This window comes from Stegostoma tigrinum, chromosome 27 (genome assembly GCF_030684315.1).
Source record: "Stegostoma tigrinum isolate sSteTig4 chromosome 27, sSteTig4.hap1, whole genome shotgun sequence".
NCBI lineage: Eukaryota > Metazoa > Chordata > Chondrichthyes > Orectolobiformes > Stegostomatidae > Stegostoma > Stegostoma tigrinum.
In genome coordinates this window covers 44,616,000-44,635,034 of record NC_081380.1, presented here as the reverse complement: position 1 = coordinate 44,635,034, position 19,035 = coordinate 44,616,000, and the positions used below count along the sequence as shown (strand labels likewise).

Here is a 19,035-nt window from a genome sequence, read left to right as displayed (position 1 = left end):
GATGTAGAGGAAAGGATAGCAAAGATGATTCTCGATAGGAGTGAGAGAGACAGGGTAGTTGTCATGGGGGACTTCAACTTTCCAAATATTGACTGGGAACACTATAGTTCGAGTACTATAGATGGGTCAGTTTTTGTCCAGTGTGTGCAGGAGGGCTTCCTGACACAGTATGTAGATAGGCCAACAAGGGGCGAAGCCACATTAGATTTGGTACTGGGTAATGAGCCTGGCCAGGTGTTAGATTTGGAAGTAGGTAAGCACTTTGGTGATAACGATCACAATTCTGTTATGTTTACTTTAGTGATGGAAAGGGATAGGTGTATACCACTGGGCAAGAGTTATGGGGGAAAGGCAATTACGATGAGATTAGGCAAGATTTAGGGAGCATAGGATGGGGAAGGATTTGCAGGGGATGGGCACATTAGAAATGTGGAGCTTATTCAAGGGAAAGCTCCTGTGTGTCCTCGATAAATATGTACCTGTCAGGCAGGGAAGAAGCTGTAGAGTGTGGGAGCCGTGGTTTACGAAGGAGGTGGAATCTCTGGTCAAGAGGAAGAAGAAGGCTTATGTTAGGATGAGATGTGAAGGCTCAGTTAGGGCACTTGAGGGCTACAAGGTAGCCAGGAAAGACCTAAAGAGAGAGCTCAGAAGAGCCAGGAGGAGACACGAGAAGTTGTTGGCAGATAGGATCAGGGTAAACCCTAAGGCTTTCTGTAGGTATTTAACGAATAAAAGAATGACGAAAGTAAGATTAGGCCCAACCAAGGATAGTAGTGGTAAGTTGTGTGTGGAGTCAGACGAGATAGGGGAAGCACTAAATGAATATTTTTCAACAGTATTCACTCTAGAAAACGACAACATTGTCGAGGAGAATACTGAGATACAGGCTACTAGACTAGGTGGGATTGAGGTTCACAAGGAAGAGGTATTAGAAATCCTTCAGAGGGTGAAGATAGATAAGTCCCCTGGGCCAGATGGGATTTATCCTCGGATCCTCTGGGAAGCCAGGGAGGAGATTGCCAAGCCTTTGGCATTGATCTTTAACTCATCATTGTCTACAGAAATAGTGCCAGATGACTGGAGGACAGCAAATGTGGTTCCCCTGATCAAGAAGGCGAGTAGAGACAACCCTGGTAATTATAGACCAGTGAGCCTTACCTCAGTTGTTGGTAAAGTGTTGGAAAAGGTTGTAAGGGATAGGATTTATAATCATCTAGAAAAGAATAAATTGATTAGGGATAGTCAGCACGGTTTTGTGAAGGGAAGGTCGTGCCTCACAAACCTTATTGAGTTCTTTGAGAAGGTGACCAAACAGGTAGATGAGAGTAAACCGATTGATGTGGTGTATATGGATTTCAGCAAGGCATTCTATAAGGTTCTCCACGGCAGGCTATTGTACAAAATGCGGAGGAATGGAATTGTGGGAGATATAGCAGTTTGGATCAGAAATTGGCTTGCTGAAAGAAGACAGAGGGTGGTAGTTGATGGGAAATGTTCATCCTGGAGACCAGTTACTAGTAGTGTACTGCAAGGGTCGGTGTTGGGTCCTCTGTTGTTTGTCATTTTTATAAATGACCTGGATGAGGGCGTAGAAGGATGGGTTAGTAAATTTGCAGACGACACTAAGGATGGTAGAGTTGTGGATAGTGACGAAGGATGCTGTAGGTTGCAGAGAGGCACAGATAAGCTGCAGAGCTGGGCTGAGAGGTGGCAAATGGAGTTTAATGCGGACAAGTGTGAGGTGATGCACTTTGGTAGGAGTAACCGGAAGGCAAAGTACTGAGCTAATGGTAAGATTCTTAGCAGTGTAGATGAGCAGAGAGATCTCAGTGTCCATGTACACAGATCCTTGAAAGTTGCCACCCAGGTTGACAGGGCTGTTAAGAAGGCATACAGTGTTTTAGCTTTTATTAATAGAGGGATCAAGTTCCAGAACCAAGAGGTTATGCTGCAGTTGTACAAAACTCTGGTGCGGCCGCACTTGGAGTATTGTGTACAGTTCTGGTCACCGCATTATAAGAAGGATGTGGAAGCTTTGGAAAGGGTGCAGAGGAGATTTACTAGGATGTTGCCTGGTATGGAGGGAAGGTCTTGCAAGGAAAGGTTGAGGGACTTGAGGCTGTTTTCATTAGAGAGAAGAAGGTTGAGAGGTGACTTAATTGAAACATATAAAATAATCGGAGGGTTAGATAGAGAGGATAGGGAGAGCCTTTTTCCTAGGATGATGACGGCGAGCACGAGGGGGCATAGCTTTAAATTGAGGGGTGAAAGATATAGGACAGATGTCAGAGGTAGTTTCTTTACTCGGAGAGTAGTAAGGGTATGGAACGCTTTGCCTGCAACGGTAGTAGATTCCCCAACTTTAAGTACATTTAAGTCATCATTGGACAAGCATATGGACGTACGTGTAGGTTAGATGGGCTTGAGATCGGTATGACAGGTCGGCACAACATTGAGGGCCGAAGGGCCTGTACTGTGCTGTAATGTTCTATGTTCTATGGAACCAATGACCAATAGGGTACCACATTGTCACTGGTACCACAGAGATTTGTACTTTTATGTGAGGAGGATGCAGAGATGTTTCATTTTGATGTGGAAAAATTGAGTGACTGGGCGAATGTATGCCAGTTTTAAATACAATGTGGATAAATATGAAGCTATCTATCTTGGTAGTAAAAACAGGAAGGCAGACTATTGTCTGAATGGTCATAGATTGGGATTGGGCATGTTCTTGATACATCAGTTGCTGAAATTGAACATGGAGGTTGCAACAAATGGTGAGAAAAGCCTTCATTGCAAGAGGATTCAAGTACAGAAGTGGGGATGTCTTGCTGCAATTGTACAGGGTCTTGGTGAAACCATACTTGGAGTATTATGTGCAGTTTTGGTTTCCTTATCTGAAGAAGTATGTTCTGATATAGAGGAAGTGCATCAAAGTTTTACCAGACTGATTCCTTGGATGGCAGGACTGATGTATAAAGAGAGACTGGATCAGTTAGGAGTGTATCCATTGGAGTTGAGAAGAATGAAGGGTGATCTCATAGAAGCCTGTAAAATACCAACAGGACTAGACAGGGTAAAAGCTGGAAGAATATTCCAAATGACCAGGGAATCCAGAACCAGAGGTGGCAGTCTAAGGGTATATATTTTAAGACAAAGCGATTTCTTCACCCAGGGAGTGATAAGCCTGTGGAATTCTCTGCCACAGAAAGCAGTTGAGGCCATCATTCCTGTTCCCTTTTTTGTTACTGTCCCTACATCCTCAACCTTTCAGCTTTTGACTCTGTTTCCATTCATTCCATTTTCATGACAGTTAATGTCTCCAGTTTATCCCTGAGCCAATGGATTTGCAAGTTACTCTGCCTTTATTGGCTGTTCACTTGCCCCGTTGTGGGCAGAACGATTATGACCTGACATCCCTTTCTCTACTGTGTAGGATCACACTCTTCTATCTTGAATTGCCTCTTCTACTGTAATCATTTCTTCAACAACCCTATGAAATGGATCTCAAACCAAACATGAGCTTCCCACTTTTTCTTTTTTTTTATTCATTTACGGGATGAGGAGCATCGCTGGATAGGCAGTATTTATTGCCCGGGACTGCACTGACTGCCCCTTTGTAAGCCTCTGACCATTAATACTCTAATCCACAGGACCAAATGTGGCCCATCTTACTCCAGACTAACCTGGCAAGACAAACTGACTGTGAATGGCCCAGTCCCCTGGATGGATATCTCACAGCATCCTGATGTAATGCCCTGACAGGTTTGATTTGACCTGAAAGACTGACAGTACCCCAATCCCAGACAAAACATAAATCCCCAGATGCTGGTAGGAAGTGCCTGACTGACCCTGACCAGCCCTCCCACAGGACCGAGCTTGGACCAGCCCCTTGGCTGACTGAGTCAACGTACCCGACTCAGCATTGTCACCTTTGTCCAAGAGACTGGTGCTCTTGGACTTTTGACCATAATTATTTGGTTGAAGCTCATTCTGGCACATGCTGCAGGTTGACATGGACACAGCATGATTCTAAAGAGTACCATTACCATCTCCTAGACTGTTAAGTGCTTTAAGTGTGCCATGCTATCTGCCTCTTTCTATATGCTAAAAAAAAACTAAGTAAGCCAGAGAAGCTTCCAAATCAACGTAAGCAAGTGTTCACTAAAAATGTAACCAGAAAACCATGACATTCATACATTGTCAATGACGGAGATGCAAACATGTCTGTCCACATAAAGTGACCTAGCAGTAGTATGCTAGTCATGTGTCCCTAAGCACTAAAATGAAGTCCTGAAGGCTGAAATGCTATAATTTAGTCTGAAAGCACCCATGATGTTTTTTTTATTCATTTGTGGGACATGGGCGTTGCTGGCTGGCCAGCATTTCTTGCCCATCCCTAGTTGCCCTTGAGAAGGTAGTGATGAGCTGCCTCTTTGAACCGCGGTAGTCCTCCAGCTGTGGCTTGACCCACAATGCTATTAGGGAGGGAATTCCAGGATTTTGACCCAGCAACAGTGAAGAAATGACAATATATTTTCAAGTCAGGTTGTTGAGGGTCTCAGAGGGAAACTTACAGGGGATGGCGTTCCCATACATCTGCTGCCCTTGTCCTTCTAGATGGAAGTGGTCAGGGGTTTGGAAGGCGCTGTCTGAAGACCTTCGGTGAATTCCTGCAGTGCATCTTGTAGATAGTACACACTGCTGCTACTGAGTATCGGTGGTGGAGGGAGTGAATGCTTGTAGATGTAGTGCCAATCAAGCAAGCTGCTTTGTACTGGATGATGTCAAGATTCTTGAAAGTTGTTGCAGCTGCATTCATCCAGGCAAGTGGGGAGTATTCCATTGCACTCCTGACTTGTGCCTTATAGATGGTGGACAGGTTTTTGGAGGGGAGGGGAGTTACTTACCACAGTATTCCTGGTTTCTGCCCTCTCTTGTAGCCACTCTGTTAATGTGATAAGTCCAGTTGAGTTTCTGGTCAGTGGTAATCACCAGAATGTTGATAGTGGGAGATTCAGTGATAGTAACACTGTTGAATGTCTCTACAAGGACTGTGTAGTAGTCACTCTTGCCAATACTGTCATGGACAGATGCACCTGCAGTTGGCAGATTGGTAAGGATGAGGTTGAATACAGTATTCCGTCTTGTTGATTTCCTCAACACCTGCAGCAGACCCAGTCCAGCAGCTGCGTCCTTTAGGACCTGGCCAGCTCATCCTTACCAATCTTCCAACTGTAGCTCGATCAGTAGCATTGCTGCCAAGCCATTCTTAATGGTGAACATTGGAATCCCCCACCCAGAGTACATTTTGTGCCATTGCTATCCTCAGTGCTTTCTCCAAGTGTTGTTCAACATGGAGGAGTCTGGATTCATCAGCTGAAGGAGGATGGTGAGTGATAATCAGCAGGAGATTTCCTTTCCCATGTTTAATCTGAAGCTGTGAGACTTCATGGGATCTGAAGTCAATGTTAGGACTCCCAAAGCTACTCCCTCCCAACTGTATACCACTGTGCTGCTACCTCTGCTGGGTGTGCCCTGCCGATGAGACAGGACATGGGTGTCTGGGACATTGTCTGTAAGGTATGATTTCATGAGTATGTTTATGTCAGGCTCTTACTTGACGAGTCTATGAGACAGCTCTTGTTGACGAGGAGGTATTTGCAGGGTCGACAGAGTTGTTTCTGCCGTTGTCTTTTCCAGTGCCTAGGTTGATGCCAGGTAATCCACCTGGTCTCATTTCTTTGAGACTTAGTACAACTGAATGGCTTGCTAGGCCGTTTCAGAGGGCAATTGAGAGTCAGCCACATTGCTGTGGATCTGGAGTCACATGTACGCCACACCAGGCAGATGTCCTTCCCTGAAGAATATGAGTGTACCAGATTGGTTTTTCCAACAATCAACAATGATTTCATGGTAATCAGTACATTCTTAATTCCTGATTGTTTTTTAATTACTGAATTCAAACTCCACCATCTGCGATGGCAGATGCGAATCCAGGTCCCCAGAACATTAGCTAGGTTTCTGGATTAATAGTCTAGCAATAATACCACGAGTCCATCGCCTACCCTTAATCGAAGCCCTGGAAAAGAAGTGGCAAGTTGGCACCACCAAGTAACTGCTCTGACTTCCACGGCAGGAATGGCACCACCTATCTTCTTGGGGATAGAGGGTGGATTAGGGAACAGCATAGAAATGAGCCAAATTAGTTAATATGCACCTTCCAAACCCACAACCAATTAGAAGGATAAGGGCAATGATACACGGGGACACCACCGCTTGCAAGTTCCCCTCCAAACTACTTAGTACACTGACTTGGAAATATATTGGTGTTCCTTCACTATTGCTTGGTCAAAATTCTGGAACTCCCTCCCTAATGACATTGTGAATCTACTGACAGAAAATGAACAGTAGCAGTTCAAAAAGACAGTTCAACACAACCTTCTCAGGGGCAACTAGGGAGAAGCAAAGTAGTTGCCTTTCGTTAGTGAGATTTAGAGCTCACCATGTTAACTCTGAGGGGAAAATTGGAAATTTTTTTCTTGATGGCAAGGATCTGATTATTTTGTGTTCGCCAAATTTTCTCCGTCTTTCTCACCATTTCCCAATGCCATTCAAGGGAACAGAAAATTCTACCTTTCATCTCCACAAAATCAGTGCATTGTTATTCTGCTGATGCTTAACTGGACAGATGCATTAGCTGTGAGTAGATTGGTAAGGATAAGTCAAGTACATTTTTCCCTCTTGTTGATTTCATTACCCTCTGCTACAGATCATGTTTAGCAGCTTTGTCTTTTAGGATTTGCCAGCCCAGTTCAGTACTCGTGCTACTGAGCCCCTCTCGCTGGTGGATGTTGTAGCCCTTCACTTAGAGTACAATATGAGCCCATATCAGCCTCAGTGCGTCCTCCAAATGGTATTCAGTACAGAGAAGAACCGATTCATCAAGTGGAGGAGAGTGATATATGGCAATGGGCTGGCAGTTTCCTTGGTCATGGTTGACGTGATGCCATGAGACTTTGTGGTGTGTGAATGTTGCCAACTCCTAGATAAACTTCCTGCTGATAGTATCGAACTGTTACACTACCTCTTGTAAGTTTTCCTACTTGTGGGAGAGGACATAGCCAGGGACAGGGATGATGGTGTCAGGGACATTTTATGATTTTGTGAGAATGATTAAGTCAAGTTGTTGCTTGTTAGCCTGTGAGACAGCACTCCCAATTTGGCACAAGTCCCCAGGTTTAATTAGGAGGGATTGATAGGGCTGCATGTGTTATTGTTGTTTCCAGTGTCCTGATCAATACCGAATTGTCTATCCAGTATCATTCCTCTTATCACACTTTGCAATCATTAGAAAGCACAGAGAGGCTAACAAATCCAGTTAAAAGGCAGCCACATGATGTAGTTCTAAGGACACTTTCCTAATGGGCACTAGTGATTGGATGAGTTTTTAATGACACTGTTTCATGGTCACAGTTTTATTAATTGAAATCAAATTTTGCCATCTGCTGTGGTAGGATTCAAACCTATATCCACAGAGCATTAGTCTGGATTACTCTTCCAGTGACAATATTACAATGGCACTGTCAACCCGGAATGGTTGTAACAATTCACCTTTCTTGTCTGTAATAACTACATGATGTAAGCCAGCAGGGACTAGGAATTGAACCTTTGTGTGAATAGCTCAGTGCCACGCCATTGTTGTATATGGTCATTGTAGTAGCACTTTTGTCAAATTCTGATCTTGTTCGCTAAAACTGTAATGCTTCGTTTCGAGTTATAGGTGTACCCAACCCACATAAATGACCAGGGAATTGAGAATAGAAGCTTTAGAGATGTGCAACAATAAAGCTTCAAGTGCCTTCGAACCAAAGGGCTAGTTAACTACAATGATGATTATAGTAAACAGGAAGTGCAATCAGTAAAGAAGCTTTTAACTCAGTATTTGAGTATCAGAGCCATGCGAAATAAATGAAACTGTAATGCAACAAAGCTCCCAGTTGCTATTCATGAAAATTTGAAGGACTGTTTTTATGAGCTGAATCCTTTGAATCTCATTGACAGTCATTAAATATATTCAATGCTTGTGATCATTACATCCAAGCTTTGCAATTACTGAACAACAATCACCTGAGATGTCATGTGCTTTAATAGCAACACAATGGAAGACGAGGTCAACTTGAACTGTCACAACCTATGTCTTGCTTTGATGAGTTTCACTGAAAAGCAAAACTCATTAGGGGTTGAGATAGTAAGAACTGCCTATGCTGGAGTCAGAGATAACACAGTGTGGAGCTGGAGGAACACAACAGGCTAGGCAACATCAGAGGAACAGGAAAGTTGATGTTTTGAAATCTTTATTTTAAACAGATTATTCAGTATCAGGGGTGAGGATGAGGTGCCTCACAGTCAATTCTCTCCTGTATGCTGCCCAGCATTTATCCCTCAACCATTGTCACTGAAACAATCTATCTGGTCGATTTTACATTTTTTTGTAGCAATTTGCAGTACACAATTGGCTGAAATATTTCCAATGTTACAATAATGGCTATACCTCAAAAATATGATTGTTTGTAAAGTGCTTTGGGACCTCCAGAGGGAGTGAAAGGTGCCTTAGCAATACAAATTCAATCTTTTTTCTTCTTTCCCCATTTGTCATTTATTCACATCAACTTCTCAAGGGTCACTGACTGGAGATCAAGAGTTGATTTTTCCTCCCACCCCCCCACCCCAAAGAAATTGAAGCTAATTGTTATTTCTACTGTAAACCTTGTGACATGTGCCACCAGTCATATTTTGAATCTTCCTGGCCTGTAGACTATTGATGACCACTGAAATACACATGCAATAGTACTACACTTTAAAAGGAGTTATTCCATCAAATCTAGGGAGCTTGAACTTTGGATGCCTTCCTTTTTCTCCAACGTGGGAGTGTCTTTAGTCTGTATTCAATCTCCTCAAGAAGCAATTACTGCAGGGACAGGACATAGAAATTAAAACAAATTTGATGCAATGAGAAACAAGGGCTAACTTTCAGTGTCATTGAAGGTGAAATTATTTTTCAAAAGATTGCTGCCTGCAACCTATGTGCCATGGACTGCATGAGGGTCCCAAAGTAAGTTGATCTCTGCCAAGGCTGTTCTTTCATTGAACAATGAGAATTGTGGCAGTCTGGTTGGCTTGGCATTCTGTCACCAGCCCTCATAGTGGCTAATATCATCAGTGCACAGTGCTGTAATCTGGAGAGACATCCTGTTGGTCTAATCGTAAAATATCATCTGAACAGTGAGACATTGCAAAATACTTTAATACGATCCGCCACCCTTTCTCAATCTGGGGTAAAAGGGATAGCCGTTTCTAAAAACTGTTACAGCTTCAGTGCGACAATGCTTGCCAGAGTGTAGTTCATTGGGCCTGATCATCATGCGTAGAACTAAGTAAATATTTTGTTTACTACTGTTTACAAGCCACACAGCTGGAAGCAGTGGTTCAAGATCCCTTCAGTGACTGTGTCCTTTCAGAATTGTCTGCTTTTTGGTTTGTCAGGAAAGATTCATTTGGAGTGTATGCATGAGTGTGTACGTGTGCATGTGAGTGTGTGTGTGTGTCTTTGTGTGTCGGGGGCACGGTGGTGGGGGGGTAGCTAGCTATGAGGTGGAGGTATCATAACTTTGATTAGCTCTCTGTTGAGAAACCACATGTTTTCTTGGAAGATGGAGGGTCACAGGGAACTTCTTGAACAACAAATTTGGTCAATCACCGCCCCCCCCCTCCAAAGTAGCAATGCCACCCGCTTCAATTTTGTGGAAGTGGTAATTGCAATCAGAGACATTTTACTTAAGCAGGTCACTGCCTATTCCAAAGGGAATTTGTGAGTTCTGTGATTTATTTGTTTGGTGCTTCTCAATGACTGCTGTTTTTTAAGTCATTTTCACATGATTTTGTTACAATTAAAAGAAGTAATGAGTCTTGAAGTTCGTAAGTTCATTTGTCACAGATCAATTATTTTAAGTTGTTTATTCTAGAGAAGTCCGGCAATGTAAAATTTTAATGAGAACATTTTTAAACAAACAGCTGAAATTGCAAAAAGCCAGACTTAGGGACTGGATACCTCACATGGAGATTTTTATAAGGATTGTTTTTAATTGACAAAGCTAAATATAGTTATGTAATATTTTTTCATCTGAACTAAGTCTTGTATTTTTAAATTGCTTTAATCTGCTAGGTAGTTTTTTGGCATTTCGTTTGTCCAACCATTGTTTGTGGTTACAATTTTACTTCTGCCCTACGTTGGTTCACTGTTTTGTAGCTGGATCATAATGTGTTTTGGATACTGAATTTTAAGGATTCTTTTAATAGGAACAAAGCAAAGACTTGCATTTCCAGAGTTCCTTTCATGACCTCAGGAGTCGCTAAAATGTTTTACAGCCAACAATTGCTTTTGAAGTGTTATTCACTGTTATTGAAATGGAAAGATTAGTGTCGATGGCAGCAGCAATCACTCACTAGCAAGTACAACTGTTCACCTTGTCACTGTGTGTCCTGAGTGGCTGATGTGCCTGATCGTAGAGCCGCAGCTCCAACAACACATTTGATATGTGCTTCCAGGAGGTAGATTTGGACTTTAGCCTTGATAGTGTTGGCATTCATTTCTCCCTTTTTCCGTACTTCCTCTTGTGAACAGGAGTTCTCAAAGAATTATGTCCCTTCGTACAGAGTTTCTTCCAAGTCTGTTTCTTCTGAACAAAGGTCTCTCATATTTTAACATCTGTGTTACCTTTTTTGAGGGAGTCTTTGAAATGCTTCCTTTCTCCTCCTCTTGCTTGAGTGCCTTCTTGAGCTGGGCAAAGAACTTTTGCATTGGCAGTCGAAACTCAGGCATCGTAAGCACATACCTGGCCCAACAGAGTTGTTTCCGATGATCATGGCCTTCATGCTGGTGTTACTGGCTGCTTCAAGGACACAGATATTAGTACCCCTGTCCCCCTAGCTGACGCAGAGAGTTGATCTCAAACAGCATTAACGGTACTTTTCTAAGGCCTGAAGGTGGCATCCATGTAGTGTAACTCATGTTTTGAAGCCAGATAGAAGAATCAGAAAGATGACTGCTTCATGCGCAAGGATTTTGGTATCAGCATAGATGTAATGGTCAGCAAAGACTTTCATCCTTAGGCTTTTGAAGACGATGCTCACAGATTGGATGCAGTGATGGATCTCGTCGTTGATGTCAGCCTTAGATGAGAGGTAGCTTCCCAGGCAGGGGAAAGGATCCATGTTTGGGGGATGATTTCTCCAATCCTCTTATTGGAGGCATATACTAGAACTTACCTTAAGACGATTTGATAAAGAATTTGAGTAGTCTTGAGGTTGAAGCTGAGATCAATCCTTCGGTATACTTCCATGAAAGCTCAAAGTTTTTCTTCCAAGAGGCTTTGCCATCTGCATGCTGATGGTCAACAAGTGAGGTCAATGTCATTTTCTTCAAAGATTTTATCCAATTGAGGTTGAGAAGTTTTCCATCCATCCTGTGGACAATGCCCACACCACCGGAAAGCATGTTCTTGACAAGATGAAGAATGGGGTTGATGACACATCCCAGCTTAATTTTTTTCTTGATCTTAAAAGATTTCTGCAACAAGGTGGCAATCCACAGACAGGTACATAATGTACTATGTATTCAAAGTGCTGTTTCCCTTGTATCGATCTTAAAAATAATGATTAAAATCTTCGTCATTTCCTTTGGTACTGTAAAATTCTATGATTATGTTAGAGAGCGAAACTGGCTAGAAAGCTATTTCAGGAGGAGGTACAGACACAATCGGTCAAATGGCCTCCCTCAGTACTGTAAAAGATTATGTTTTTTATAATCTCATAAGCCATTAAATATGTTCTGTGCAGAGAAATACAAGTTTTAGGTTGTTTTCCCCCTCTTAGTTTATTTTGGGGACATTCACTGAACTCCAGAAATTGGAAACACCACTACCCTCAAATGCCCAGATAATAGGAGATGGTTGGGTGAAGTAAAAATGAATCTAGCATCATTGATCCTACCACTAATAAATTATGAACAATTCTTGGATTAAACATTCAGTGAGAAACTGAACTGATCACAGCTTCCAAAGAGAAAATAACCTCAGTAGTTTTGTTTTTTCCTGTTATTTATGCACTGAATTGTCAAACTCTGTGATATTCAGTTAACAGTCTGTACAGCCTGTTTGCAATTCTTCACAAAAAAGTTCTTATTATCATTACTTCATTCAGCACTTTAAAAAGCAGAGTGACTCAATCATAGCAACTAGAGGAATTTCCTTAGTCCTGTGAGAAAACAGAATATATCCACTCACCTGGGGGCGGCACGGTGGCTCAGTGATTAGCACTGCAGCCTCACAGCGCCAGGGACCCGGGTTCGATTCCAGCCTCGGGTGAATGTATGTGTGGAGTTTGCACATTCTCCCCGTGTCTGCATGGGTTTCCTCTGGGTGCTCCGGTTTCCTCCCACAGTCCAAAGATATGCAGGCTCGGTGGATCGGCCATGCTAAATTACCTGTAGTATTCAGGGGTGTGTGGGTTTTGGGGGGGATGGGTCTGGGTGGGATGCTTCAAGGGGCAGTGTGGACTTGTTGGGTCAAAGGGCCTGTTTCCACACTGTGGGGAATCTAACCTATCCTGAATATAAAAGTTCTAAGTGCTGGGTGCTTGTAAAGAGCACTCCCAACTGTTAGGTTTGGTACTGTAAGGTTTGAAGCATGATCCTAACTATAAGGCAGTGCAGGAAGAGTGGTGCCAACTTCAGGGCCCTGTGTTGTGCTTTATACTGAATTAAAACCCTATTCTTTGTGAAGGCCACTTCCACGTTTTCAGCAGTGGACTAAAAAGAAAAGATGCTGTTTTAAGCCAAGGAAACTGTGAGGGAAGATGTTGCTGTTTTTAATATTATCTATAGGGGTCCCCAATTTATGAATGCCTGACTAATGAACACTCATACTTACGAATTTAGCCCACACAGGGATATGATTTTAAACATCTGACATATGAGCATTTCCTGTACTTATGAAAGACTGCTTTATATTGCCCTGCATTGTGTTCCAATTTGTGTACAAGTTGACTTGTGAACAGACTTTGGAACAGGACCCGTTTCCATGTTGCCATTATTCAAGCAGTTGGGCAGGATTTTAGACACTTCACCTTGGTGTGTGTTCAAACAATTCTTTGATGGATTTTCATTGGACCAATTTTGGTGGGCTCAGCATAGTAACAACCATTTGATTCATTGCTGGGCAAGTGGCTACAGCCCTGTATGTGAGCAATAGTGCAGAAGCATCTAACCTGCAAAGAAAAGCATCTCACTCTCTCCTCCCATGTGGAGAAGTAACAAAATCTTCCCGTAGCTGTTCCACTCATCTTTTCAAAGTCACTGCAAATTGTCCATTGAAGAAACACCTTTAGAGATATGAAAGAAACAGATTTTCATTCAGTGTATGAAATGCAAGACTGGTGTACAAAGACCCTCATGTCATCAGCAATGACTCTGAAAGAGTCAAAAGAAAGCCAAATGAAAACAACTTGTTGACAACTGTGATAACAAAGTGTGGAGCTGGATGAAAACAGCAGGCCAAGCAGCATCTTAGGAGCAGAAAAGTTGACATTTCGGGCCTAGACCCTTCATCAGAAAAGGGAGAGGGGGAGGCGGATCGAAGATGGATAGAGAAGATGGGTGGAGAGGAGACAGACAAGTTAAAGGGGTGGGGGTGGAGCCAATAGAGGTGAGAGTAGGTGGGGAGGTAGGGAGGGGATAGGTCAGTCTGGGGAGGACAGACAGCTCAAGGAAGTGGGATGAGGTTAGTAGGTAGGAAATGGAAATGCTGTTTGAGGTGGGAGGAGGTCGTAGGTAGGAAATGGAGATGCGGTTTGAGGTGGGAGGAGGTCGTAGGTAAGAGAAAGAACAGGTTAGGGAGGCGGGGACGAGCTGGGCTGGTTTTGGGATGCAGTGGGGGGAGGAGAGATTTTGAAGCTTGTGAAATCCACATTGATATCATTGGGCTGCAGGGTTCCCAAGCGGAATATGAATTGCTGTTCCTGCAACTTTCGGGTGGCGTTGACAACTGTGATCTGCATTAAAGCCCGTACAGCACTTATTTTATATCTTCCCTCTACTGCTCATAATAATTGAATTTTGTGTTGTCCCTTTGTGTGTCTGTACATGTATTGAAATTTTAAGAGATGGAGTTTAAGTTATAGAGCTATAAGTTAGCAATTCATATTTCTTTCTTGGTGTTTGTTAGTAGAAATTGTTTGGTCATAATAATTAGTTATTATCTTATTAATAAAAGAATAATAAAAGAAACAAAGTGAGAGGGGAAAGATTTAAAAGGGGCCTTACATGCAACTTTTTCACACAGTGGTGATGCGTACATGGAATGAGCTGCCAGAGGAGGTGGTGGAGGCTGGTACAGTTACATGTAAGACATGTTCATGAATAGTTAGGGTTTTAGAGGAATATGGCCCAAATGTGACTAGATTAATTTAAGATATCTGACATGGATGAGTTGGACCGATGTGTCTGCCGTACATCTCTACGACTCTGTGATTATAAATATAATTAAACATTTTCCATGGTCTGAGGAGCCAATCTTAAACAGTACTTTCACAGTGCTTTTAAAATGCAGGCGTCTAGCCGATCACAATGTGGAGATGTCCCTCTGTTAGCTGCAGTCCTGAGTGTAACGGCATAATTATTCCAAAAGTTGATAGTTTTGACCTTTGGACTGACATTGGTGGTTTAGGTTGACTGTTAATGTACTGATTGTAACAAAGTCAACCAACAGGAAATCATAAAAGTTTCCTGATTGGGGCTGTTAATCTGGTCCAATCAGGGAGCCCTGGCTGACAGATACAAAGAGGAGTGTCAGAATTTCTGACACTGAGAGCTGGCTGTGAAGGAGCTAGATCTGTGTCCACCACCATCCATGTGTAAATAAAGGGTGCTTTGTTGACTGGATACTGGCCTCTTTGGAGTTATTTCAGTGGCAACAAGAGTAAAGCACGTTCCTGAAGAAACTCATTTGCAACAGTCATCTTGCCTCCTCTAATTCTGAGATGATATCATTTTCACTCGACGCTTCGAGAGCAAGGAAAATTCATATTGGGATTTATGAATAGGTAAAGACGATTGACATAAGCAAGACTCTTTGGTTTAATTCTTAATGAGATGCTGCAAGGCCACTTACTATGTGAGATTAACAATGTAACCATGCAAAAGTCCAACTAGTCCACGCCAAACATAATCCCAACCTAAACTAGTCCCACCTGCCTGCTCCTGGCCCAAATCCTTCCAAGTCTTTCCTATTCCTGTACTTATTTGGATCCAAATACCTTTTAAATGTTGTATAATGCCTACAGCCACCACTTCCTCAGAACATTCATTTCACATGCGAACTACCCACTGTGTAAAAAATTTGCTCCTCGTCTTTTTTAAATCTTTTTCCATTCACCGTAAAAAAAATTTGCCCCTAGTCTTGAAATCTACCATCCTAGAGAAAAGGCATCTGCCATTTACTCTATCTTTATCCCTCACTATTTTATAAATTTCTATCAGGTCACCTGTCAATCTGGAACATAGAACATAGAACAGCACAGCGCATTACGGGCCCTTCGGCCCACGATGTTGTGCCAAACTTTTACCCTAAACCTAAGGTCTATCTAACCACCACTATCTCATACTATCATCCACATGCCTATCTAATAGCTGCTTAAGTGCCCTAATGAGGCCGACTCCACTACCCTCTCCAGCAATGCATTCCACACCCCTACCACTCTCTGAGTAAAGAACCTACCTCTGACGTCTCCCCGATATATATACCTCCTTTCACTTTAAAACTATGTCCCCTCGTAAGAGCTACCTCCACCCTCGGTAAAAGTCTCTGGCTGTCTACTGTATCTATATCTCTGATAATTTTGTACATCTCAATCAAGTCACCTGTCATCCTTCATCGTTCTAAAGAGAAAAGTCCAAACCCCCTCAACCTTTCCTCATAAGACATTCCCTCCATTCCATGCAACATCCTAGTAAATCTCCTGTGCACCTTTTCTAATGCTTCCACATCTTTCCTGTAATGAGGTGACCAGAACTGGACACAATACTCCAGAGGGGGCCGAACCAGGCTTTTGTTTAGCTAGAGCATAACTTCACGGCTCTTGAACTCAATCCCTCTATTAATGAAAGCTAACACACCATAAGCCTTCTTAACACCTCTAACCACCTGGGTGGCAGCTTTCAGGGAACTGTCACCATGAACCCCAAGATTCCTCTGCTCCTCCACACTGCCAAGAATCTTTCTTTTAACCCTGTATTCTGCTTTCAAATTTGTCCTTCCAAAATGAATCACCTCCCACTTTTCAGGATTAAACTCCATCTGCTATTTCTCAGCCCAGCTCTGCATTCTATCAATGTCCCTTTGTAACCTAGAACAGCCCTCTGCGCTGTCCACAACGTGACCCCCCTTCGTATCATCCACAAACTTGCTAATCCACCCTTCCACTCCTTCATCCAAAGCATTTACAAAAATCACAAATAGAAGAGGACCCAGAACAGATCGTCATGGTACACCACTCATAACTGAGCACCATGTTGGATATTTTCCGTCCACCATCACCCTTTGTCTTCTAAGGAGCAGCTAATTCTGAATCCGATCTGCCACATTACCCCCTATCTCATGCCTCCTTACTTTCTGCATGAGCCTACCATGGGGAACTTTATCAAATGCCTTACTTAAATCCATGTATACCACATCCACTGCTCCACCTTCATCCACGTGTTTGGTCACCTCTTCAAAGAATTCAATAAGGTTTGTGAGGTCTGATCTACCCCTCCCAAATCCATGCTGACTATCACGAATCAAACCGTGCTTTTCCAAGTGATCATAAATCCTATTTCTCAGAGCCCTTTCCAATAATTTGCTCACCATTGACGTAAGACTCAGAAAATCTCCTACACTCCAGTGAAAAAAGTCCCAGCCGAACCTTATAACTCAAATATTCCATACCCAGTAACATCCTGGTAAATCTCTTCTGAACCCTCTCCAGCTTAATAGTAACATTCCTATAACTGGAACATAACTGTTGAGGGATTCAAAAAAATCGTGAGAGATTATCTGAAAGAGGCCTTTGTTGCATCCTAAGTAATTGTAATGAAGATGTGCAATCCGGAATATTGATTTATAATGTAATCGACTGGACATATACATTTGTGTGTATGTACATAGTTTTAAGTTTTGAAAAGACCATTTTGCAAAACAAAATCCACTGGCTACAGCAGTAACAATATTGTATTTTTAAGGAATAATCTGCTTGAATGGCGACATAGAGTCTGCAATACTTTCACATGAAACCAGTTTGTGGGTGAAAATATGATATTAGATTTAAGCTACAGAGTCTAAGAATTGTTTCAGCTGCGTCTTCTTTTGTACTTTCTCTGAAAGCTATCTCATTATTAGTCATAAATCTAGTGAATATTTTATAATCACAGTGGAGAGTTCCTAAAGGAGACTTCAAATCTATTGTCTACAAAAAACACATCAACTAGCCTTACCTGATCCAGGAAGGTTTCCCAGTGGCAGCAGATTGTGTGGAAATTGATTTTGGTTGTCATCTGGCACTTTGGGCGATCTGTGAATAATTCATTTTTTTCTGAATTTAACTGATACTTGCCCAAACTACTTTTAAGATAGTATTCTGCACAGTTTTACAGATTTTGCAAAACTCAGATTTGGTGTCTGTGTGTGTTTTTCATTTGGAATGGTAGTTGAATTCATTTGCACAGTTTAAACCTTTTGTTTTTTTTTATCATTGTTTGAGTAAATGAGGTCTTTATTTATTAAATATAGGAGCCAGGTTGACTTGTTTAAGATGTTGAGCTATATACTGTGTAATATTTATAATTGACGATGTTATTTTCCTTTTAAAATTCAAACTTTGATGTGACTAGTGAGGGAGTGGGGCAAGGCATCCTTCCTAAATGGGTGATAACATGATATCCATAGCAATGATCAACATAAAAACACCAGTGTGATATTTGCATTCTGAATGCTGAAAGTGGAAGGTATACTTTGTTCTTGCCAAATTTGTGTGTTTTTTCTCCCTCTGCCACATAGGACTCCACAGTGGAATGAACTCCAACCACCATTCAACGCAAACCATCCTTTGCTGCTCAGTGCTGATGCTGTCCAACACTGTCAGAATCAGCTGGCTGGTTGTAAGTAGCTGTCCCGCTATCATTGTTTAATGGTGCCAAGCTGCAGTTTGTTGGACACATTCAAATTAACTGTCATAACTATAATACAGCTGAACCCCATGGTTTAGGATGTTATTCAGATCTAGGTGTCAGATAAATTGTGCTGCTTCTGAAGCTAATTTTACTCTTAATTGGTTTCTGTTGTTATTCCATGGTTTTTTTTTCTCAATTGTTACCTGTATTAGTATTTAAAATACTAAAAAGATTTGATGCAGAAACACCACTTTCTATGATGGCAAAATCAAAAGCAAGGTGAAGTAATCTTAAAAATGAGGTGCAGGCTCTTCAGGAAGGAATTCAGAAGCATGTTTTCTCACAAACACAAATAGAAATGTGGAATTTTTTGTTTGTGAATGCTGTTGATTTTGAGACAATATTTCAATACTTGAGAGACTTTTAGCTATGGCCATCTTGGGATAAGCCAAGGTAGATAAATAGTGTTGTTGGACAGATCAATCATGACCTCATTGAATGATAGAGCAGGCATACGGGATTCAAGACCTACTCCTTCTCTCCTGATGAAGGTGACTTATGTTGAAATCTGGTTTCAAGACACCATTCAGCCCTCCATGACTGTTTACTGTGGTTGGTCTTCCTTGTGAGTTTACATGATCAGTGCTGACACGATATTCAACCATCTTGGACATTCTTCGTTAAACAGATACTTGCTTTCCCTACCATCCACGTTGTCTGTTCCCTACAGTAGTTACTGAATTTGGATGAAAAGCGGGAGCACTGGCTGTCTT

At 42.1% G+C, this 19,035-nt stretch overlaps 1 protein-coding gene across 2 annotated transcripts in view; it reads left to right on the top strand.

Moving 5' to 3' along the window:
• The window catches only part of bcas3 (BCAS3 microtubule associated cell migration factor), a 1,086,700-nt gene that overhangs the window by 600,542 nt on the left and 467,123 nt on the right, over nucleotides 1-19,035 (top strand). For both annotated transcript variants that reach the window (XM_059655421.1, XM_059655420.1), the window contains one exon: nucleotides 18,150-18,250. In XM_059655421.1, coding sequence (XP_059511404.1) covers nucleotides 18,150-18,250 — 101 coding nt within the window. The remainder of the gene's footprint in view (nucleotides 1-18,149; nucleotides 18,251-19,035) is intronic.